General features: G+C 39.6%; 2 protein-coding genes across 12 annotated transcripts in view; both read right to left on the bottom strand.

Annotated features, from left to right (window-relative positions):
- LOC137197516 (NACHT, LRR and PYD domains-containing protein 12-like) overlaps positions 1-17,690 on the bottom strand; it is an 80,884-nt gene extending 63,194 nt beyond the window's left edge. For 5 of the 9 annotated variants that reach the window (XM_067610979.1, XM_067610975.1, XM_067610976.1 and 2 more), the window contains exons 1-7: positions 17,610-17,690; positions 17,058-17,216; positions 15,131-15,235; positions 12,139-12,206; positions 10,184-12,005; positions 8,243-8,416; positions 7,509-7,682 (exon numbers count right to left, since the gene is read on the bottom strand). In XM_067610979.1, the coding sequence (XP_067467080.1) occupies positions 7,509-7,682; positions 8,243-8,416; positions 10,184-12,005; positions 12,139-12,206; positions 15,131-15,235; positions 17,058-17,185 (2,471 nt within the window). In that variant the 5' untranslated portion in view covers positions 17,186-17,216; positions 17,610-17,690. Of the gene's footprint in view, positions 1-3,864; positions 6,495-7,508; positions 7,683-8,242; positions 8,417-10,183; positions 12,006-12,138; positions 12,207-15,130; positions 15,236-17,057; positions 17,217-17,609 lie in introns of those variants that run through there. The other 4 variants (XM_067610977.1, XM_067610980.1, XM_067610978.1 and 1 more) reach the window with 2 other exon arrangements.
- LOC137197518 (oocyte zinc finger protein XlCOF6-like) lies at positions 247-24,181 on the bottom strand. 3 transcript variants are annotated; one of them, XM_067610987.1, is made up of 6 exons: positions 23,959-24,181; positions 22,375-22,537; positions 22,196-22,254; positions 22,063-22,123; positions 20,692-21,913; positions 247-312 (listed from the first exon to the last, which is right to left on the bottom strand). In XM_067610987.1, exons 1-5 carry the CDS (start codon positions 24,085-24,087, stop codon positions 20,727-20,729), a joined length of 1,599 nt encoding a protein of 532 aa, XP_067467088.1. In that variant the 5' UTR covers positions 24,088-24,181; the 3' UTR covers positions 247-312; positions 20,692-20,726. The 3 variants fall into 3 exon arrangements, with proteins under 3 accessions (XP_067467088.1, XP_067467087.1, XP_067467089.1); XM_067610986.1 differs by lacking the exon at positions 247-312 and adding an exon at positions 20,273-20,410 and having other exon boundaries at positions 23,959-24,180; XM_067610988.1 differs by lacking the exons at positions 247-312; positions 22,063-22,123 and adding an exon at positions 20,273-20,410 and having other exon boundaries at positions 20,692-21,863; positions 23,959-24,180.
- Positions 24,182-24,535: the final 354 nt, after the last annotated feature.

A 24,535-nucleotide genomic window follows, 5' to 3' on the forward strand; every position in this document is an offset into this window, starting at 1 on the left:
GCCAAACTTCATCTCTTTATCTCACTTCATTCAATCTGTCTTTTTTTCTTCTTCTTGACTTTTATCTCTGATGCTCACAGCGCTCAGTCTGCTCGAGTTGAGATAAACTTTGGATCCAGTGAAGAGAAATCTGAATTGTCCAGCTTTGTGTTTGTGTCTCTTTCCTGTTTCAACATGACACAACAGCTCCAAACAGAAAATCCTTTTCCCCAGTTTGGTTGGTGTGGAACCACTAAGCACATCCAGTCTGGGATGAACTGTGAGTCGGACCTGATCACTGATCCCTGCAGGGTCCAACATCTGCAGGATAGCCTGAAAGCAGAAGAGAGGAGTTTGTTACAGCAGCTGAACAAACATGATGTCACAATCACATGATGCTGGAGAACAACTCATATATGTAGCTGATATCAGCTCATGCAGATATATCAGTATCAGAGGAGATGTCAGCAGATCGATTACACTGTAAAACATCCTGAACACATTTTTAGTGCTAATCATTAAAAAACAACTTTATTGTTGTGTGAAAACACTGAGAGCCACTAAACAGTCAAAAACAGTCCTTGTATGAATAAACATACTTACTTATCCAATAAAGATGATTCTGATTCTGATTAATGGGATGTAATTTACCAGCTGATACAATATTTTATTATTATAAAGCCTTAATAAAAAGAATCAGTTGGATATTGCACCTCAAACAATCAACTATATACAGACAATAAATATTTTGCTTTGTTTCCCAAAAACAAATTCAGGAAAAGAGCATCAGTTCACTGGTTAAAAGAGTGAAATTTTATTTTTTCTTATTATATTTATTTCATTTTATTTTTGATTGTGTTTTTAAATGTTCTGCTGCATTTCTTCACTTTATATAAAGTTCTTTGAATATTTTATGTATTTAAAAGGTGTCAAAGTGTCACTTTAAACAGCTGAAAATCATTATTTACTGTTTTATTAATTAAAACATGAAGATGGATTGATTTAAACTTCAAAGAAGAAACACGAGAATCTGAGTTTGTTGACAAACAAGTGAGATCAAAATATTAAAAATAATAATATTTATTAAAATAAAATCATAACATCAGTATCCTGTTCTGCTGGCTGCTGCCCCCTGCAGGTCAGCACAGGAGCTGCAGCAGTGTTATATTTATATTTCTTTATTAACTTCATATTTAAATGTGTTTTATGTTTAAGATGAAATATAAACTGAATCATCAGACAAATAACTGAAGTTCACATGTAATTACAAACACACATGTAGATCTGAAACTGCAGAATAAATCAAACAACAAAAATAAAATAGAATTAAGTCACTGGATTTTGTGCTGGTTGAACCTGCTGGAAGCAGATCAGTTTGGATCTATTGTTGTTTGTTTGTCTGACTGATGACATTAATAATCATGTTAATACCTGCAGATCAGATCAGCTCCGACCATCACAGATATCATCATCTATTTACACTTTAAATGATTTATATTTATATATATCATATATCTTGTCATTATTCCTATTTATATCTAATTTAAAGCACTTTGAACTGTCTTGTTGTTGACAGTGCAGTCATGCAAGAAAAACATGTTTCAATGTTCATTTGGGCTCCTGACTGTTGCTTTAAGACACACTTGAAAAACTGCGAACTCGTCCTTTAATATATTAATTTTACATTTTAGCATTTAGAAAGAGAAAAAATGATCAAATCAAATATAAATATAATTTTTGTACATGTTAAGAAACGTGTTGATCAGTGACAGAGCCAGGCTAGCAGTTTCCCTCTGCTTCCAGTCTTTATGCTAAGCTAGGCTAATTAACTTCTTACTCTATTTCTCCAAAATGTTGAACTGTCCCTTTAACAAACTGTCTCAGATCATTTCACAGACTCTGGATCTGATTGGATGATCTTTTTCCTTCAGTTTATTGTTGCTGATCCAGTTCTCTGACCTCTGATCTGCTTCTTCTTCTCTCACATTAATATCTATAACTGTTGTTTTCATACTTTAATCTGATTGGAGGATAATTCCCATTTTGGATGATAATTGAGGCTCTTCTCTGTAATCCAGCTGCCTGTGTCTTTAAGCTCAGATTGTTTTTCATCCTGTTTTGCAGCGGTGACACTCGTGTGTTTTCCTGCAGACCAGAGGTCAGATTAAAGGATGTGTCTGTCATTAAATCCACCTTTGTGTTTGTACAAGAGAATTAATCACCTGCAACCTGCACTCATATATGGACTGTGGGAATTAGAGAAACACCTGTATGCTGGATTTTGGAGTAAATATTAATGAATACAGGGTTCATTGTATTTTAGATATTGAGTGTGTGGTCTCATCAGTCATGAATGTGTCTATATACAGTAGATGCTTAACAAATACCAAACGATGAGCTCCAGTGTCCCTGTGTCTCCACTAGTCCAATCAGTGTAGTCCATCCTGAAGGAGACGGGGAGCCAGTGCAATGAAAACAGAACTGATGTTATATGTTGTTGTTTTCACTCTCATCAGGATCCTGGCAGCTCTGCTCTGAATGTTCTGGAACTTCTGGATGCTCCTGCCAGGATCCCTGTGAAGAGCACAGAGCAGTAGTCCAGTCTGGAGGAGATAAAGACACAGACAAGTTTCTCTGCATCTGGTAGGGTTAGAGAGGGCCAGAGTTTACAGATGTTCTTGAGATGGTGGAAAGAGGTTTTACATAGATGTCTTATATGATCATCAAAGGTCAGCTGAGGGTCAAACCTAACACCCAGATTAGTGACTGAGGAGGAAAGGGAGATGTGCTGGCCGTCAAAGGTGAGATGAGGTTTGGAGGATGACTGAATCTGGTGTGGAGCACCAATAAGTAGAGCTTCAGTTTTGCTGCTGTTTAACTGGAGGAAATTGGTGCTCATTAGCAACAGAACTTTCTGACCCAAACAGCTGATCTGCAGCTTAATACAGTGTATGGCATGCGTAGGAATACAGGAGTTCTACGGTTCAGAAAATGTAGTGCCAAAGGAAAGGGCTGTCTGACGGCAAGTTAAGTGGTGAAAATATTCTAAATATAGCATTCACTTAAACTGATATTGATTTTTTTAGGTGGCTAAAATATGTTTTGCTGCTGGACTCCTCCACAGCTGGCCATTGCTTAGCTTCTGTGTCGGTACTCCTGCCTGCTTCTCCAAACTGGGAGTGGGCTGACCCAAATCTACTGCAGGTAATACACTGACTATGGATAAGTACCTCATAAAACCCCACTTCAAAAGATGTGAACTTTCCCTTTAAATTATAAAGAAAACACAGACAATCTAAAGTTAGTAAATTTCCTGGAAAGAACCAAGTACTTTATCACTAAGTTATAGGTCAAATAAAGACAGTGTTCAGTTGGTTCACTTCCAATGAATGAATTCCAGTTGCTAAGCTAGCATACGCTAAAGTCTTTTAGTCAGTTCACAGCAGGTCAGCCAAACATGCAAACAGGTTTCATCTACAGAAAAACATACAATTCAACATATATGAGAATAAAGTTTCCAATAATAAATGACTGATGAATAAATATGAACTCAGGTGGAAATGGAAATCTATAAATAGACCAAATTACACAGACAATTCTTTCCTGGAAACTTTGAAGAAATTAATCAGAAATTATAAGAATAATGGAGCTTTAAAATAAAACGTAACCAAAAACTCAGATGGCGTCCTGGTGGTCCAGTGGTTCGACAAAAACATCTAACAGATCCACAGAAACAAAACAAAGAACACAGATTCAATCAAATATGGTTCATTTATACACAAAGACAGAAAATAACTAAATAAAAAAATAACTACAATAAAAATAGATGTTATACATGAAGCTGAAGTTTGACACAGAATAAAAACACTGCAAGTTCATTTATTTCCACAGATGTTTATTAGAATTTGGTCTTTGTTTCCCACCATCATCATCCCACCACCCTCCCTTCACAAGTCTATAAAGCTTCTCAAAACCAACGTTACACAATGTTTTACACAAAACTAACACACACATACAGGAAGAAAATAAACCAGTAAAACACACATTAGATTCACATTTAAGATGTACAGCATATAAAACAAAAATAATCAGTAGATCAGTGGATAAAATGAGTTTGAAGAAGTGATTTAAAGGAAGATAATGACTTATCAGACTGAGCTCCTCAAACAGGTTGATCCAGAGCCCTGACAGCAAAGACCAGGACCCATATTTATCTGTGCTGATAATCAGCACTAATTCATTTCCCACCACTCAGTGTAAACTTATAGAAAAACAAGCTGCATTCATGCAAATCCTGGCTTTATTGATTTAATGATTCATTAGTTTGAAACTGCTGATGGCAGAGATATATTTCAAAGAGCTGTGAGGACACATAAGTCAACAGGAGGTTTAGCTGGAGATGATTTGCACAGTAGAGAAGATACATTTCATGTTTTTAATGAAGTTGTGTACACAGTCCGTTTGTATCATTATCACTGTGTGCAGTGTTGTACAATACATGCAACATGCTGCTCTAATGTAGGAAACAAGATGTAAAGGATGTGATTGGAGCTGGATCACACAGCTGGATCACATGATCTCACCTACAACTTTAAATAATATAGTTATTTTTAAGCCACCTGATTGGCTGACCAGTGTTTACTTACAGCTTGATGTGAATGACTTGTTAAATATCGTTATGAGATATAAACTATTCATTGTGACATCATATGTTTGCATATAAAAGCTAGATACCTTTAATATTTACACACAGAGCAACTCTGAATTGTCATCTAGAGCCATGAAGAGCCTTTAAAAGTAATCAATCAAATCTTTACAATCAATCCTAAAACAAACAGGTAACCAGTGAAGTGATGATAGAAATGGAGTAATATGATCTCTTTTCCTGCTTTTAGTTCAAAGTCTGACAGCAGCAGTGTTCTGTGCTGGTTTTATAGATATTATTTGAATATGTTTTAATGATGAAAACAGGACTGGACGAGCTGCTGATATGATCATTAAAACTTAGACTGGAATCAAAAAATACAAGTTTTTCACCACAGAACCAAGATATGATTTGACCTGCATGCAGGTTTTCTGGACCAATGATAAATTCTTTCACAATTTAACTGAATGAAATTTGTGGACATCCAATCTGTCACATCTGTCACATCTGGGCCTGTATTTATCAAGCATCTCAGAGCAGGAAATCACTCCTACCTGGCCAAAAATGATCAGAGTGATGCATCTCTGGTCCTACTTTTAGGAGAAAAAACCCTTTATCAACTTTCGAAACTTGGTAAATGATTCCGATCTCACCCAATATTTAGGAGCTGCAGGAGATGGAGTTCAGGCAGAGATAGTCCCTGAGAGGAGAGATGTTTTGGGAGAGCTTGATGACACTGAGCTTATTAAAAGATTGTTTGGACTAAAACAGAATCATTAGTGAGATTGACTTTGTGTGTGATGCAGAGGAGAACACATGATGTTTATACAGAACATCATTTAAATAAATACAGAACATTCTCACATGTTACACTTTATGGTAACGGGGAAAATGCAGCTGTGCAACAGTGACGATTCTGTCAGAAGCGACAATGATGGAAGTCATGAATCAAACTTTGATCTGGCTTAATGCACGTCATAAAGATAATGAGCATGACGAGGGTCCTCAGTTACAGCCCACTAAAACTTTGATTTACACACAATCATGTCAGCTGCATAATGAAGGATATCTCAACTTCATTACAACAGCTCAAATATTTTATAGGCTTATTTTTTATTGAGGCTCCTTCAAATAACAGCAGAGCTACAGCCTGATATTTGAGAGAGGAGGATGCACCTGAACAATATATGTTTCTATTGTTACGCTGTATTTACCTTCATGTAGAGAACACAAGTTAACTTGGGTTGTAGTTGAAAGAGGAATTGGACAGTGGAAGAGAAGATGTTCTTCATGGAGAGGGTTTGCAACATGCGTCTGTGCAATATGTGCAAGATGCAGCACTATTACAGGCTGTGAAACCATGTGGCTGAACCGAGATCATTTCACACAGCTGAGTCTAATTACCTGTTATCTTCATTAACATATAGGCTACATTTATTTCTCAGGCTTTCTTTACACTTTGTAAATATCATCTTATAATGAATTTTGGCATCATAGTTTTGTTCTATAACCTTGGTAAGTTACCTGCCTGGTTACCTGCTTATTCACATAATATACCAAATTACCACTGTTTAATATTTCCAGCTGAGACTGTGAGAAAACTACAACATGTCATCATTATTTCTACTTTACTGCTCTGACTGTGGTAAAACAGCGACGTCTCACTCTCTCCCAGGAGTAATCCTTCTCCTGCTGACAGTCACAGTAAATTCTCTTCTGCTTCATTAAGTAGTTTTAGTCCTTGTTAACTATCTGTGTGATCCAGATCTAGACTCCGGTCCAGATGGATCATCAGGATATAGCTGATCCTCTCTCAACACTCACTCCTGGATGTTCACTCACACTCTTAGGTGGAGACCACGGCCCGAAGCTGATGAGAGAAGAAACAAAAGAGGTCATAAATCAGTGTTTAGTGAGACTCACTTCATCAACTGTCAGTCAGTGATGCAGTATATCCAGTATAAAGAGCAGCAGGGACTTCAGTCCTGTTCAGACCAGAAGTGGAACAGCTGTGCAGCGTAGCCAGCTTCCTTTCAGCTCTCATGTTAACGTGTTGGAGTGAACATACTGAGCTCCAAGCTCACACACCTGCACAGACTTTTGCTATCAAGTCTGTTTACTCTGCAGATTTCACTCAAGTACACAGAGGAGTTAAAGTGCTGAGCGTCATGAATACATCATTACTGCAGAAACAGAGACATTCACTCATCGGTTTACTGATGGATTTACTGTTGATACATGTGAACTGTTAGAAAAGTTTAAAACTACAGAGTCTCTGTGGGATTTGAAGATCTTTCCTGCTGTTAAATCATCACATCACAATCAGTCAGAGCTCTCAGCAAAACACCTGCTGTGATTCCTGGACGTCAGCAGAGGATCTGGTCTGTATAAAGACCACATGGTTACTAAACGTAATGATGGTTCTGTGAAATCAGAGCCAGTGATTTGCAGGCTGCAGTCAGACTGATCTTAGAGCTCTGACAAAGATGGAAGACGGAAGAACAAACACTTTCAGATCAGATTTGATGGTATGACAGTTTGATGATGAGGACCACTGTCTCTATACATCTTGTAAGGCTGTCAGCTGTAATCCAGCTTTATTTCCTGCAGACATGAACACAACAACAACAGTCGTCTTCACATCAACTCAAAAACATGATCACAACAAGCTTCTGGGTGATCTGATTGACTGACTGTTCTCTCTCTCTCTGTCTTTCTGTCCAATCCTGAAGCCTGTCACCATTCTCCTCTTACAGCTTCACTGAGGAAAGCAGCCACTGAGAAGGTTGAAGGTTCACCAGGAAATACTGGATCTTTGCTTTGATACTGTGTTTAATACAATACTGCTGAAACCAGCATAGACTGACTCCAACTCTCTACTGACCTCAGAGTCTCCAGTCTACAGTCTGGACTCTCCTGAAGATCAGACAGCAGCTTCACTCCTGAACCCATCAGGAGGTTTCCTGCCAGATCCAGCTCTCTCAGATGGGAGGGGTTGGACTTAAGAGCTGAGGCCAGAGAAGCACAGCTGATCTCTGTCAGACTGCAGTCTCTCAATCTGAATGAAGAATAAAGGATGTAGATAAAGTCATTTATAATGCAATCAGATGTGTTTTTAATGTGTTATTCAATATTACTATGTCCTCATGAGTGAGTTTTTCCCCAAAATAAGCAGAGTGACTTTGTCATTGTGTTGTTGTGGTTCATCATAACGTCAGCTTTCTACAGACATCATCCAAATGTCACCATAACATTTAGACACATATTCATGTCAACACTGATTCATAAAATGCAGCTGAGCTCAGTCAAGTCTTTAATTAGAGGATCAATATGAAATCAGACATGCTGGTCTAAAAACTTGTTCATTATTTATTACATGACCATAAAACATGTCACTGTTGGCAGTAATCATTCCTCCTGTCCACACTGACTGTGAAGTGGTCTCTTCCTGACACAGCCACACTGTAGGAAATGAGTTCTTCAGAAAACATTTAAATTCTACAGATTTGTGCTCAGACTAATCCTGCAAATGTATGAACCAAACATTTGAAACTTCAGTGAAGGATTTGAATTGAACATATAGAAAAATACTACCAAAGCTACAGCCAGTGAACTGACCTCAGAGTCTCCAGTTTACAGTTTGGACTCTTCAGTCCAGCACACAGAAGCTTTAGTGCTGAAGCCTGCAGGTCATTGCTACTTAAGTCCAGCTCTCTCAGATGGGAGGGGTTGGACTTCAGAGCTGAGACCACAACTTCACAGTGAGTCTCTGAGAGTCCACAGCGATAAAGTCTGCAATAACACACATATTACAAAATATGTTATCATGAAAGAGGACACTTTATATTTACTTCATGCATTTGATGATGAAACAGTTTGACATTTTCTATTTTGATCAACATTTGCTCTTCACATCATTGGTTCAGATAATCTTTTTAATTTTTTTAAAAATACTTTTTCCTGGGGCATTTTAATCCATCAATGGAAAGCAACAGTTGAGAAAAAACAGGAACCAAGAGGAGAGAAAGAGACAGGAAATGACATTGTGGTTATATGACATGCATCTTAACAAGTAGGCTACCAGAGCACTCCTAGTTTAGCTAATCGTATCTCACTGTGCTTTAATGAAACAATCATTTTAATGACTCTCTCATACCTGCAGACTTTTAATCTTTGTTTTGCTTTAATTTTGAGAAAATGAAGTTACATTGAGGCTTCCATAATGTGCACAGTCTGTCTGTGTGATCTGATCCCATGTCTGTCTGTTAGCATGAGGTCATCTTGATTAGAAAAATGTTTTTACTATTCACTATTTTTAATTTGACACCAGAATATTTTTACTCAGTTCAACTCAGTGAACAGAACAGAATCAGCACAAATACAATGAACAAACCAATCAGGCTGAATTATATTCAACATGATGTCATCAGAGAGATGTTATCAGGGTATCAGCATTAAAAGTATAAAACTGACCTTTAATGTGTATAAGATCTCTTTTAACAGTCTGAATTCTTCCATTCTGCTCTTATATATTCATCAGATCTGTGCATTTCCTGCTACTACTCTTCTCTACACCAAGTAGAGCGAAAACACCTAAGAGTTTCTTTCTGTGACCAACAGGATATAAGAAAGACTTAAAAACAAGACTATGTAACATGACTTCCCTCTTTAAAATAAAAAGTTGAATTCATGAGAAAGGCACCATTGCTCAGTTCAACACACTCAGGGGTTTTGTCTCATATGACCAGTAGTTTACGGAGGCTAATGTTGGTTAATGTTAGGAAACTTTACACATTGTCGTATAATAGACATTACTGAATCAGTTTGATAATTTGATGACTATTCTGTACTTGTGCTACCAATCCACTATGTCACAGAAACATACTCAATTTAAATAATATTTAATAATTAACAATTATTATTATTATCATAATCCTTCATCTATACAACATGTTTCAAAAACAAGTTTACAAAGTGCTGTAAAGGCATGAAAACTGTTTACAGGGTTGTTACAAACTAGCATGAATGCAGTTCAATTAAGAAACATAAAAAATGAATGAGTATTTTCAACTCTAAAGAGTGTGTAAAATGAAGTATTAACTGTATGTCTGATTATACATTATTTGAAGAACCTGCTCATGTAATAATAATTTTACTGTGTTCACTGATAACTGTAAAATTCTGATATATGTTGTGATAAAATGCTGCTGTAATAAAACCTCAACCACAACCTCTTAAGTCCTTCATTTGTTTTACCAGGTTTGAAAGATGCCTCTGTCACCCAAAGGAAGATAAACAGAAGAAAAAAATGTAAAATCCAAAAATTACTGGAAATAAATAGAATAACTGTATTCATTAACTCAACAGCTATAAACACAACCAACTGAAAAATCAACATTTGAAACAAGTCAAGAACATCTATGACTAAAGACAACTGACATATTATTTCAGCTATAAAAAAGTAGAGCACTATTTTAACAATAATAAGAATTTAAATTATTTATATTTGAAGAATTTAACTCTACACTGATTTATAATGTTAATCACATCTAGACTTACCGAGCCTTTCTGCAGTTCCGCACAGCTGGGATCAGTCTCTGTCGTCCCTCCAGCGATGTGTTGTACTTCTCCAGGTCCAACTCATCCAGAACCTCCTCTGACATCTGCAGCATGTAGGCCAGAGCTGAGCAGTGGATCTCAGAGAGTTTCTTCTCTGATCTGTTCTCTGACTTCAGGAACTCTTCGATCTCCTTCTGTACTGAGCGATCGTTCATCTCTATCAGACAGTGGAAGATGTTGATGCTTCTCTCAGGAGAGATTCTGTAGGTGTTCTTCTTCTTCAGGTTGTGGATGACTCTCTGGATGATTTCTGGACTGTTCTCTGTCCAACCCAGCAGGCCTCCTAAGAGACTCTGGTTGGACTTCAGAGAGAGGCCATGAAGGAAGCGAACAAACAGGTCCAGGTGGCCATTTTTACTTCTGAGAGATTTCTCCATGGCGCCCATCAGGAAGACATCCAGAGATGAGTAACTATTATCTTTTCCCAGGAAGTCCCCCAGTACCTTTGTGTTCCTGTTGGTGTAACAGTGGTACATGTAGACTGCGGCCAGAAACTCCTGAATGCTCAGATGAACAAAGCAGTAGACTGTTTTGTGGAAGATCACACTCTCCCCTTTGAAGATCTGTGTACAAACTCCTGAGCACACCGAGGCCTCTGTGACATCAAGACCACACTGCTCCAGGTCTTCTTGGTAGAACATGATGTTTCCTTTCTGCAGTTGTTCAAACGCCAGCCTCCCCAGCTTCAAAAGAACTTCCTTGTCAGCCTCCGCCAGCTCCTGTGGACTTGTCTCATGTCCCTCATCATACTTGTTCTTCTTCCTCTTTGTCTGAACCAGCAGGAAGAGTGAGTACATGTCAGTCAGGGTCTTGGGCAACTCTCCTCTCTGGTCTTTACTCAACATGTGCTCCAGAACTGTAGCAGTGATCCAGCAGAAGACTGGGATGAGACACATGATGTGGAGGCTCCTGGATGTCTTGATGTGTGAGATGATTCTGCTGGACAGCTCTTCATCACTGAATCTCCTCCTGAAGTACTCCTCCTTCTGGGCGTCAGTGAAGCCTCGTACTTCTGTTACCCTGTCAACACATGTAGGAGGGATCTGATTGGCTGCTGCAGGTCGAGAAGTTATCCAGATGAGAGCCGAGGGAAGTAGATTCCCCTCGATGAGGTTTTTCAACAGCACGTTGACTGATGACTTCTGTGTGACATCAAGCACGACCTCCATGTTTTTGAAATCCAGTGAAAGTCTGCTTTCATCCAGGCCGTCAAAGATGAACAAAACTTTCCAATCATTGAGCTTCTCTGCTGTGACCTTCTGTAATGTTGGATGGAAAACATGGATCAGCATGAGGAGACTGTACTGCTCATCTTTGATCAAGTTCAGCTCCCTGAACGAAAGCAGAATCACCAGACTGACATCTTGGTTTTCCAAGCCCTCTGCCCAGTCCAGAGTGAACTTCTGCACTGAGAAGGTTTTTCCAACGCCAGCAACACCATTCGTCAGAACAACTCTGATGTGTTTGCGTTTGTGTTTGCGTTTGCGTTTGCGTTTCTTTTTGACAGGTAAGACTTTAAAGATGTCATGACACGTGATTGGAGTGTCACAGAGGGTCTTCATCTTGGAAGCTGTTTCAAGCTGCCTCACCTCATGTTGGGTATTAACGTCTTCACTCTGTCCCTCTGTGATGTAGAGCTCAGTGTAGATCCTGTTGAGGAGGGTTTTACTTCTTGCTTCATCAGTTCCTTCAGTCACATGTTGACATTTCCTTATCAGACTGATCTTATGTTCATCTAAAACCTCCTGCAGACCACTTTCTGCTGAAAGAGTAGAAAAAAAGTATAATTAAAAACAAATATGTCTGACTGTGTTAATTTTCAGTAGGATGGAGGAGGTAGATTCCTGTCCTGTTTTCAGAGATGATGACATCAGCAGACAGATCGTCAGTCTTACTTTGTACAGTGCTGGTCTGACTGTCTGTCTGCAGTCCAGGTCTTTTCCCGGATAACCTCTTCCTCTCTCTGTGGACATGAGCACATTCTTTATGACGCATGACATTCGTGGAGGCAGTTGATGCAGCTGTTTCCCTACATAAACAGTCCAGACTGTCAGTATTTGGACAGTTACACAGTTTTTCTTCTTCAGTTTCTGGGCTTCAGCACATTTAATTTAAAATAAAATAATGTATATGACAATTACAAGGGTTCAAATGTAATTAGACAGACACAACAATGTGCCAGCAAAGGCAGAGAAGAAGAAGAAGAGTGCAAATTAGTAAACATGGATTTAAACACTGCAGGATTAAAATACTAGCTTCAAAAATTGTCTTTGCAAATGTTTCATGAGGAGGGAAATGGATTCAACACATTTGTTAGACCACAAGGATTCACACAATATCAACAAAGTCAATGTAAACATGACTTTTGTGTGTTAACAAGAAAACTCCACAGGGCTCCTTTAAGCTACTATGAGACATTAAAAGTCAGGAAAAATAAGCAGGAGGCAACTGAGCAAAACAGGAAAGTCCACTTGTGAAAAATAACAGACTGCTGCTCTTTTGTCTTGTGTTGTGGTGCTGAACAGAGAGCTCTGCTAAATATCTTCATAAAGCATCTTTTCATTTGTGTTTCTCTCTCTCACTGTTTCTGCTATAATCTCTCTCCCTCTGTGTCAGTGTGATACAACAGTTTTACAGATTTGACTTTTCCCAAACATTAAATGTCAGACTCAGTTTCCTCTGCTGCAGTGGTCAGTCTGCAGTGATAAATCAGCTGCAGCAGGCTGTTTGTATACATTTCCATTACTTCCTCCCATATTTTGTGTCTTTCAACAGGAACACGTTAAAACACATTCTGTATTGCAGGAGACCAAACACTCAATATTTCCTTCCATTTTACCTGCACAAAACCCCGGTGCAGTCCTTTAGTAAAATAAGGACACACAAAATTTCACTAGCAATAGCAGCCCTGTCTCTGGTTAACATATACATGAAGATCTGTTCTAGATTACAGCTGAATGGAAGGTGGTTCATTATTTCTCTCCACTGTGTTTCCTTAACATAGACACTATGACCTCCATAGACAGACAGCTGGATACTGGAGACTCTGCTCTCTGACTGTGGAAACAACAATTGTTTTACACATATCATTAGTTCTTGTAAAGAGCAGATGTAACATGAAATATGGCACAGGGTGATGATTTAATAATGACAACAAATCCTTCTGCATGTTCTAAACATTTGATCTCCAGCTGCAAACTGGATATATTTCACTGAAGAGTTTTTAACATCTCTCGAGTAGTATGTGTCATATTTGTGAAGTAGATGTTTGTCGGTCTTTATGGGTAACTATGTGTCCTCATCTGTTCCGCTGTTATATGTGGCGCCCTAGGGCTCAGTCCTGGGTCCTGTTCTTTTCTCTCTGTATGTGCTTCCCTTGGGCCAGATAATCAGTCTCTTTGGTTGTATATCCTATCATTGTTACACGGACGACACTCAGCTATATTTTTCAGTGAAACAAGTTGATTTTAGATACCTAGACACTCTCCACAACGGTTTAGTCGCCAGAAAGGACTGGATGTCTCTTAACTTTCTTCAACACAATTCTGACAAAACTGAGCTTCTCATTATTGGCCCTGAAAATCCTGCTAAAGGCATCATTCAGCATATTGGACCATTTGCCTCCTATGTCAAAACTAACGCTAGGAATCTTGGTGTTATATTTGACCCTAAATTGAAATTCGAACACCATGTCAACAAATTGCTTCAATCCTGTTTTTTTTCAACACAAGAACATTGCAAAAATCAGACCATAATTATCGGCCTCTGACTGGAACGTATCATTCATGCCTTCATTTTCTCCTGCCTTGACTTCTACAATTCCCTTTTCACCTGTCAAACTGCCCTGTCACGTCTTCAGCTGGTAGAAAATACAGCAGCTGGACTATTAACTAGAACTGGCCAAAGATCTCACATCACTCCTATTTAAGCCTCAATGCATTGGCTGCTGGTGAAGTGATTTTAAGATTCTTTTAATCACTTACAAGGCCCTACATGGTTTAGCTCCTGCCTCCATGTCTGAGCCACTCAGACCTTACACAACCGAGTGGTAACTTAGGTCATCTGACTAAAACCTGTTGGCCATACCACGTGGCAAAAAAAACAAAGAAAAAAAGAAAAAACAAAGGCGACTGCGCTTTTGCTGCCCTGGCACCCAGTCTTTGGAACAATCTCCTCCCTCCCATTTGATCAGCTGAGTCTGTTGACTATTTAAAACAACATTTAAAATCCCACTTTTTAGGATGACCTTTCTATAACATTCAATAATTTTAAAGGTGTGCTCTGGGTGGCGACTGGTTGCTCCATGATTTCTGTGTTCATATGTGCTTTATGTCTGTATGTATTTTTGAATGTTTTTGCTTTGTATTTGTTCTCTTTTTCTTTCTGTATCAATGTGTAAAGCACTTTGTGACCTGTGTTAAAAAGGTCCTTTATAAATAAAGTTTTACTTACTTACATGTTTGAGAACACAAAGTCTGACATGTGAGGTTTAAAAATGCCAAATGACAAAAATAATTTTTATATGACAGTTTAGTTACTGACAGTTAAAGTAAAGGCACTGCTGCCTGATGCTGGGCTGTCAGATTAACTTGTTCATGTCTAGAAAGCAAATACAACAATCTGTCCTCTGCAACTTAACCTGTATTAAATGTTGGATGAAGCAACTAATAAACATTTCAGAACAGACATCGAGCGCTCTTTAAACAAAATTAAAGCTATAAACAAAGAAATAATGTAGTCAATGCTTAAACAACAAAAAAATCAGTGAATGAATTTTTAAAATCTCACAGAATTACAAAACAAATAATGTTGTAATGTAGTTTATCAAATGACATTAAAAAAATTGAATCATCTTCAGGTCAGTTTACAGTAGAAACAGTCTCTTACTTTGTGTCTGAGGGTCCAGGTTCATTACCGAATTTTGGAGGATGAGTTTTAGACCGGTCACTCTTCATAGACAGACAGCTGGATACTGGAGACTCTGCTCTCTGACTGTGGAAACAACAATTGTTTTACACATATCATTAGTTCTTGTAAAGAGCAGATGTAACATGAAATATGGCACAGGGTGATGATTTAATAATGACAACAAATCCTTCTGCATGTTCTAAACATTTGATCTCCAGCTGCAAACTGGATATATTTCACTGAAGAGTTTTTAACATCTCTCGAGTAGTATGTGTCATATTTGTGAAGTAGATGTTTGTCGGTCTTTATGGGTAACTATGTGTCCTCATCTGTTCCGCTGTTATATGTGGCGCCCTAGGGCTCAGTCCTGGGTCCTGTTCTTTTCTCTCTGTATGTGCTTCCCTTGGGCCAGATAATCAGTCTCTTTGGTTGTATATCCTATCATTGTTACACGGACGACACTCAGCTATATTTTTCAGTGAAACAAGTTGATTTTAGATACCTAGACACTCTCCACAACGGTTTAGTCGCCAGAAAGGACTGGATGTCTCTTAACTTTCTTCAACACAATTCTGACAAAACTGAGCTTCTCATTATTGGCCCTGAAAATCCTGCTAAAGGCATCATTCAGCATATTGGACCATTTGCCTCCTATGTCAAAACTAACGCTAGGAATCTTGGTGTTATATTTGACCCTAAATTGAAATTCGAACACCATGTCAACAAATTGCTTCAATCCTGTTTTTTTTCAACACAAGAACATTGCAAAAATCAGACCATAATTATCGGCCTCTGACTGGAACGTATCATTCATGCCTTCATTTTCTCCTGCCTTGACTTCTACAAGTCCCTTTTCACCTGTCAAACTGCCCTGTCACGTCTTCAGCTGGTAGAAAATACAGCAGCTGGACTATTAACTAGAACTGGCCAAAGATCTCACATCACTCCTATTTAAGCCTCAATGCATTGGCTGCTGGTGAAGTGATTTTAAGATTCTTTTAATCACTTACAAGGCCCTACATGGTTTAGCTCCTGCCTCCATGTCTGAGCCACTCAGACCTTACACAACCGAGTGGTAACTTAGGTCATCTGACTAAAACCTGTTGGCCATACCACGTGGCAAAAAAAACAAAGAAAAAAAGAAAAAACAAAGGCGACTGCGCTTTTGCTGCCCTGGCACCCAGCCTTTGGAACAATCTCCTCCCTCCCATTTGATCAGCTGAGTCTGTTGACTATTTAAAACAACATTTAAAATCCCACTTTTTAGGATGACCTTTCTATAACATTCAATAATTTTAAAGGTGTGCTCTGGGTGGCGACTGGTTGCTCCATGATTTCTGTGTTCATATGTGCTTTATGTCTGTATGTATTTTTGAATGTTTTTGCTTTGTATTTGTTCTCTTTTTCTTTCTGTATCAAGCACTTTGTGACCTGTGTTAAAAAGGTCCTTTATAAATAAAGTTTTACTTACTTACATGTTTGAGAACACAAAGTCTGACATGTGAGGTTTAAAAATGCCAAATGACAAAAATAATTTTTATATGACAGTTTAGTTACTGACAGTTAAAGTAAAGGCACTGCTGCCTGATGCTGGGCTGTCAGATTAACTTGTTCATGTCTAGAAAGCAAATACAACAATCTGTCCTCTGCAACTTAACCTGTATTAAATATTGGTTGAAGCAACTAATAAACATTTCAGAACAGACATCGAGCGCTCTTTAAACAAAATTAAAGCTATAAACAAAGAAATAATGTAGTCAATGCTTAAACAACAAAAAAATCAGTGAATGAATTTTTAAAATCTCACAGAATTACAAAACAAATAATGTTGTAATGTAGTTTATCAAATGACATTAAAAAAATTGAATCATCTTCAGGTCAGTTTACAGTAGAAACAGTCTCTTACTTTGTGTCTGAGGGTCCAGGTTCATTACTGAAGTCTGGAGGACGACCTTTAGACCGGTCACTCTTCATAGACAGACAGTCAGATATCAGAGACTCTGCTCCGTCCTCCTCTTCCTCCATATCATTCATCTTCTGGAGTCTGAGAGGTAAACCAGTAACACTGGAGACACACACACATACACAGTATAATAAACCCAGTCCTTCCTCTCAACTTAGTAGCTTCTTATTAGTTTACATGACTTTAACTACAACCATGTCACAAAGATAAACTTTGACTCTGGTTTAAATCCAACAAACAGACTTCAGATAAACATCTGTGTGGTTCTTAACTGTGACTTCTCTCTATTTTAACTGCAGCAGTGAGTCACGTTACATCAGTGTGAGGACGCAGAAACCAGGAAAAGAACAAAGGAAACAGCGTTTGAAGACGTCAACACTGTTTCATATTTTTCTGACACAGTTTAATCAACTAAACGATTAATCAGTAAAATAATCAGCAGATTGATCAATAATGACAGTAATCATTATTTTCAGCTCTAATATTAACACTCACCCTGCCTCAGACTGTTTCCTCCTTCTGCTCTGTTGACTTTAAAATGGAGTCTGACTGAATACTTTCACTTTCAGGGTTCCTCCCTTCTTCTTCTTCACTGGAAGTCACGTGTGCGTGTGTGTGTGCGTGTGTGTGTGTGACTGACTGAATACTTTCACTTTTAGGCTCCTCCCTGTATGATCCTCCTTCCTCTTTACTGGAGGTCACGTGTGTGTGTGTGTGTGTTGCAGGTCATGTGTCAATAACAAAGATCTAAAATTACTCTGAACTTTACAAGTTAACTCACAGCTCAAAGTGTGAGCAGAGAATTTAATTGAAGATGTTTCTGATCAGATGTCTGACTGTTAGTTGACTGTTAACCACAGACACCAACACACACATTTCCTCATTTTACCAAAACAAATGAACTTTTTCATAAATCTGTTTTTATCCACAGATGAATTAACAAACTCCACAAAGAGACTAAACCACCTGATGCTGAAATGATGATAATAATGATAATGATAATAATAATAATCTTAATAATCATGTTGTGTCACTAATGTTTCTCCTTCAGCAGCAACAGTCAGACTTAAAGGACGAGTTCACAATTATTCAAGCTTTTAAAATACAACACATTGTTAAAGATGAAACCAGTGGTTTCCAACCTTTTTGTCTTTTGACGTCTTACAAAAAGCAGTGTGTAGTCGGGGTCACATTTCACATGTCTATGAGTTGTTAACAGCTCCACCAAATAGTGATTTTTCCCTCTAAACTTCTCACATGCTTTCATTTCAATAAATGTTCAAATGATCCAATATTTCAGCAAAAATCAAAGATTAGAGAAAAAGTCCAAAAACTGAAAACAGATTTGTGTATCAGAACTTTGTTTTTTCTTCTTTCCTCTCCCATTAATCATCTCACCACCCCTCAGATTTATCTGCTGACCCTTTGGAGGGGTCCGACCCCTAGGTTGGGAACCACTGGACTAAACTAGCTAACTGTATATAAAGTAGTGTAAACTAGCTCCACCTCCAGCAGCTACAACAGTAACATGCTGCTCTAACACTGATGCTTCACTATTAATAATCTAATGATGTCATATATAATAATATATCAGTCAGAGGGACCAAACCACTACTTTTACTGCAATACTTTAACTACATCAAGCTCATAATACTTATGTACTTTTACTGCAATACTTTAACTACATCAAGCTCATAATACTTATGTACTTTTACTGCAATACTTTAACTACATCAAGCTCATAATACTTATGTACTTTTACTGCAATACTTTAACTACATCAAGCTCATAATACTTATGTACTTTTACTGCAATACTTTAACTACATCAAGCTCATAATACTTATGTACTTTTACTGCAATACTTTAACTACATCAAGCTCATAATACTTATGTACTTTTACTGCAATACTTTAACTACATCAAGCTCATAATACTTATGTACTTTTACTGCAATACTTTAACTACATCAAGCTCATAATACTTATGTACTTTTACTGCAATACTTTAACTACATCAAGCTCATAATACTTATGTACTTTTACTGCAATACTTTAACTACATCAAGCTCATAATACTTATGTACTTTTACTGCAATACTTTAACTACATCAAGCTCATAATACTTATGTACTTTTACTGCAATACTTTAACTACATCAAGCTCATAATACTTCCTACTTACTATAATAAAACCTAAATACTTGTATGTGGACGGTTGAGAGCTGAGGAAGATCAGATAGTAACTCTTCAGTGTGTCAGAAGCTTCGGTCAAATCAATAAAAAGAGCTGCACAGTATCTCAGTGTCTCAATAATGTGGTTCAGCACTTTAATTGCAGCAGTTGTGGTTCTGTGTTGTTTTTAAAGCCTGACTGATGCTCAGATAAATGATGGGCTTTTGCTCTCCTGATGCTTTTATCTGTTTCTGTCGTCATGTTGGTTCAAACAGGCTGATATGTTGCTGTTAGCATGTTTCCATCTGTCAGATCAGCAAAAACTAATTTCACTCTGAGCTGAAGGAGAAAAACTCAGAGATCCACTTTAAAATACGAGGACGCGGCTCCGGACGGGATTTAAACGGCAGGAGGAGCAGCCAGTTGACTGAGAAACAGTCTGTAATTATTACTGAACAATGAGCCTCACACAGAGAATCACTGACACTACAGACACTGAAACAGACTCTCTGGTGTCTGAGAGACTGGAAACAGCGAACCTGCTTCTATCCAGAGATAACTAAATCCACCTAGCAGCTCCTCTAAAGCTCATTGATGAACAGGAGATATCTGCTTTCTGTCATTTCTACAAAGAAAGTAACTAAAAACACAAACTACAACGTGGTTTTTACTCTTTATTTTGGTGGAAAAGCATCTCAGAAACAGTCTTTCTATGTCTGAAAACACGTCTGGAGGAGATCTTTAAACCTGTGAGGTGTTTTAAAGAAAAGACAGAGTGACGAGTTCAGCAGCTGTTTATTTAAACTGCTTCACACAAAAAGCAGAAAAGCAGCCAAACTTCATCTCTTTATCTCACTTCATTCAATCTGTCTTTCTTTCTTCTTCTTGACTTTTATCTCTGATGCTCACAGCGCTCAGTCTGCTCGAGTTGAGATAAACTTTGGATCCAGTGAAGAGAAATCTGAACTGTCCAGCTTTGTGTTTGTGTCTCTTTCCTGTTTCAACATGACACAACAGCTCCAAAACCAGTTTGGTGTGGAACCACTAAGCACATCCGGTCTGGGATGAACTGTGAGTTGGACCTGATCACTGATCCCTGCAGGGTCCAACATCTGCAGGATAGCCTGAAAGCAGAAGAGAGGAGTTTGTTACAGCAGCTGAACGAACATGATGTCACAATCACATGATGCTGGAGAACAACTCATATATGTAGCTGATATCAGCTCATGCAGATATATCAGTATCAGAGGAGATGTCAGCAGATCGATTACACTGTAAAACATCCTGAACACATTTTTACTTCTAATCATTAAAAAAACAACTTGAAGTTTATTTATGTTGTTTAAAGATCAGCTGATATATCACTAAACCATCTCAGTCAGGCTACACGTTGCTGTCCACATACTTTTGGCCGTGTGGTGTAAGTGTAACCCTGACAGGTCAGAGGTCGGAGGTCGCGGCCGGCCTCTGCTGCGTCTGCTTCAGGTGAGCTTTGGTCTGCAGGTGAGCCTTGAGGAAGGTGAGCAGGCGGAAGTGTTTCCCGCAGGCGTGGCAGCTGAACGGCGTCTCTCCGCTGTGGATGCTGCGGTGCCGCATGAAGCTGGTGGCCAGGTTGAAGGTCTTGGAGCAGAGCGAGCAGCTGTAGGGCTTCTCGCCGCTGTGGGTGTAGCGGTGGTCCCTCAGCAGCTCCTTCAGCCGGTAGCTCTTCCCGCAGACGTCGCAGTGGAACGGCTTCTCCCCCGTGTGGCTCCTCTGGTGCGCTCTGTACTGCGACGGATTGGGGAACTTCTTCCCGCAGACGTCGCAGCCGACGACGGAGCGGCGGGCCGGCAGCTCGGCGGCCGGCAGCTCGTGCGAGTGTTTGCTGATGACGTGGTTCTTGAGGCGGCGGTAGCTCTTGCCGCAGACGGAGCAGAGCTGCCTCTCTCCGGTGTGGACGGCCTGGTGGCTGCGCAGGTTCTCCGCCTGCGTGAAGCCCTTCCCGCAGGTGGAGCAGCGATATGGCCGCTCCGCCTGGTGCACCAGTTTGTGGCGCGTCAAGTGGCAGGCGTGGTAGAAGCTCTTCCCGCACACGTCGCAGATGAAGGTCTTGTCGAAGTGCGTGATGCGGTGCGTTTTCAGCACGCTGACGCAGGAGTAGCCCTTCCCGCAGATGTCGCAGTGGCAGCTCTTCTCTCCGGTGTGCCGGGACTTGACGTGCAGGTCGCGGTGAGCTTTGTGGTTGAATCTCTTGGGGCAGTAGTCGCAGGTGTACGGCAGCAGCCCGTGCTCTTTCTCCTCGTGTTGGCGGAGCTTCAGGACGCCGGTGAACGTCGCTCCGCACGTCGAGCACGCGGGATGAGACTTCCTCTGGTGGTCGGCGAGCCGCTCGCTGTTTGGAAACAACATGCCGCACTGCGAGCAGCCGAGGGAAGGTTCCGTCGCTGCCGCAGTCGCTGTGTTTGAGTCTTTTTTCCTTTTCCTGCTGCTGCTGCTGCTGCGCTGTGTCCTGCCGCCTGCTGCTGAGGCTCCTCCCTCCTCTGCAGCAGCGGCGGTGGGCGGCGGCGGAGAGGACGAGCGAGCGTACTCGTGGTCGGCCTGTGGAGGAGGAGAGGAGGAACTGACGTCACCTGTCACATCAGTGGAGCCTGCAAACAAAGAACACAGAGGTCATTGATGAGTGATTATTGGATGATGCAGGTAGCAGCGACTCCTCCGTGTTCACCTGTCCAGGTCGGAGGAGGCCCGTTTATCTGCTGCTGATACATATAAGCAGCAGCAGCTCAGACAGACTCACCGTCAGCGTCAGCGGAGCTCTGCAGAGACACCAGCAGACACTTGGAGTCCACAGCGGCGCTCTGAAACACACAGAAAGCAGTGATGAGGTTCGTTCACAGCTGCTGACTGTTAGTCTGGATTCACTCACTGACCCCGTAAACCAGGATGAAGGTCTGCTCTGTGGGGGGGCGCCGACCTCCTCCGTCCTCACCTGAAACACACAAAAACATCACCTGCTTTAAAGCAACACAGCAGCTCCGTTTGTTCACATTTACAACAACAGCCCGCTGGATTCTGGATGACGACTCTGCGGCGTCGGGTGTGACGGTACCTGTCTGCGGCTTCTTCACACCGTCTCTGCTCTCCTCACACTGAACCGGATCACTCAGATCTCCTGGACTCTGCTCCCTCTTCATCACCGCCAGCTCCAACATCTTCAGGATTTTATCCACAGCTTCGACACACAGACTGTCCACCAGAGCTCCCAGTTTCTCCTGAAAGGACACCAGTCATCACAAATACTTCACATACTTTAAGGATGTTTATGTGCAACATTACATATAAACACAAAGAACTATATTTAAATACATATTTAAAACAGCTCAGAAGGTTTTATGTTCATGACTTATTTTCTTGTGTTCATGTTTTATACAGTACGACCTCGTCTGTCTGATCATTAGTCTAGTAAATATATTTGACTGGTTTTATTTCTGCTTTCGTCTCAGAGCTGCAACAATTAAATTAATCTACAACTATTTTAATAATTAATTGTTTTGAGTCATTTATTAACAAAAAAAGTCCAAATTCTCTGATTCCAGCTTGTTAAATGTGAATATTTTCTGGTTTCTTTTTCACATTTGATGACGTCGTCTTTAGGAAACATTGATCCACAAATTGTTTTAGTGTTTGTCTTATTAAGAGCTCGTCAGTCATCGATGAAGCTCGTTGATCCAAATCTCATCTTTCCTCTCAGCTGACACAGATTCTCTGAGCGTCGCTGTGTTCATTCGAAACACGAGGCAGCATCCCTTCATTAGTTTCTCCCAAATCAACATGGCTGCTGTCAGCCTGCTTTCTTCTACATCCAGCAGCAGATTCTGGTCCCAGATCTCCCAGTACATCCAGCTGATAACACTGGTTTTGACTGATTCACACATAGACAGAGATTTCAGGTCCTGACCTCCAGCACAACAATACAGAATCGTACGATGTAGAGCTGCAACTCAACATCATTTTCATCATCAATTCATTAATCGATCGGTTGTTTGATGACATCATTAAATGTATTGTTTTGTTGCGATCACAGAATCTGGAAAAATGACTCAAAACAGTTCATTGATTATCAGAACAGTTGGTGATTAATTGATTAATGACGTCACAGCTGTAGTACAATGACGTCATAACTTCACCACTAGATGAACGTCTGTAATCTTGCAGGATCATCGGTTTCATTGTGTGATCTGATCTGAAGGTGACAACAGTCCACAGCTGCATCACGTGTCTGCTCACCTGTAACAGACACACAGGTGTTTGTTGAAGCTGCTGCTTCACACTCAAAGAGAACAAGACCAGCTGTACCTCACTACTCATTATTATTATGGGATACATGCTGTCACATCCACCAAACAACAGCTAACTCTGATTTATAAACGTAACTTACAATCTAAACAGTTTGTTAGATTCTGTATTATGTTTCACAGTGTGAAATAAACACTAAATCCTTAAATCGTTGTTTTTTAATAGTTTGATGTGATGATGAGAGTAAAGTCATGTTTTAGTTTAATATCATAACAGTAAAGTGTGTCTCAATATTAAAACTCCTTCCTGTCTTTAACACAGAGAGCTGCTGGAACCGAAACAGTTAACGTTGAGTTAGCTGTTAGCCACAGTTAGCCGCAGTTAGCCGTTAGCTTACCTCAGTTTCAGCGTTTTGTTTCTGTAAAGAGACTTTCTGCGCCGCAGTAAAACTCTCCGACATCACCGCCTTGGCCAGATTGTTCACGATGAACGTCAGTTTACTTTTAAACGCGATTAAATCCAGCATAGTTAAGAATTACGGCACCGAGCAGCCGGTTAGCTTAGCAAACAAACGGCTAAAGAGGCTGATGCGGATACAGGAAGTGACGTAGTTGTCTCATCCGATGGAAAAATGTTTTCCTGCTGAAGTTAAAAGATTAAAAAAAGTAAAACAATAAACTGTATTAAGCTCGTGTTACACTGTTTTATATACAAGCTCAAAGTTTAATGTTCATTTTAATCTGTCAGCGTTTTAAAATAGAATTATATAAATATCTTAATTTACTTTAGTTATTTAATTTCATTTAGCAAAGTTCTGCTAATATAGAAGCAAAAAGTCAATTTCAAAACTTAACCTCTTCCCTTCCACTTCCTGTTTGGGAGCAAAAACGCCTGAAATGACCACATTAAATACAGAAATAAAGATGTCTGTAAACCACAGTGACTATCTGTTTTAATAAGGTCTGCCTATAGAC

The sequence above is a fragment of the Thunnus thynnus genome, chromosome 14 (genome assembly GCF_963924715.1).
Source record: "Thunnus thynnus chromosome 14, fThuThy2.1, whole genome shotgun sequence".
In the NCBI taxonomy this organism is placed as follows: Eukaryota; Metazoa; Chordata; class Actinopteri; order Scombriformes; family Scombridae; genus Thunnus; species Thunnus thynnus.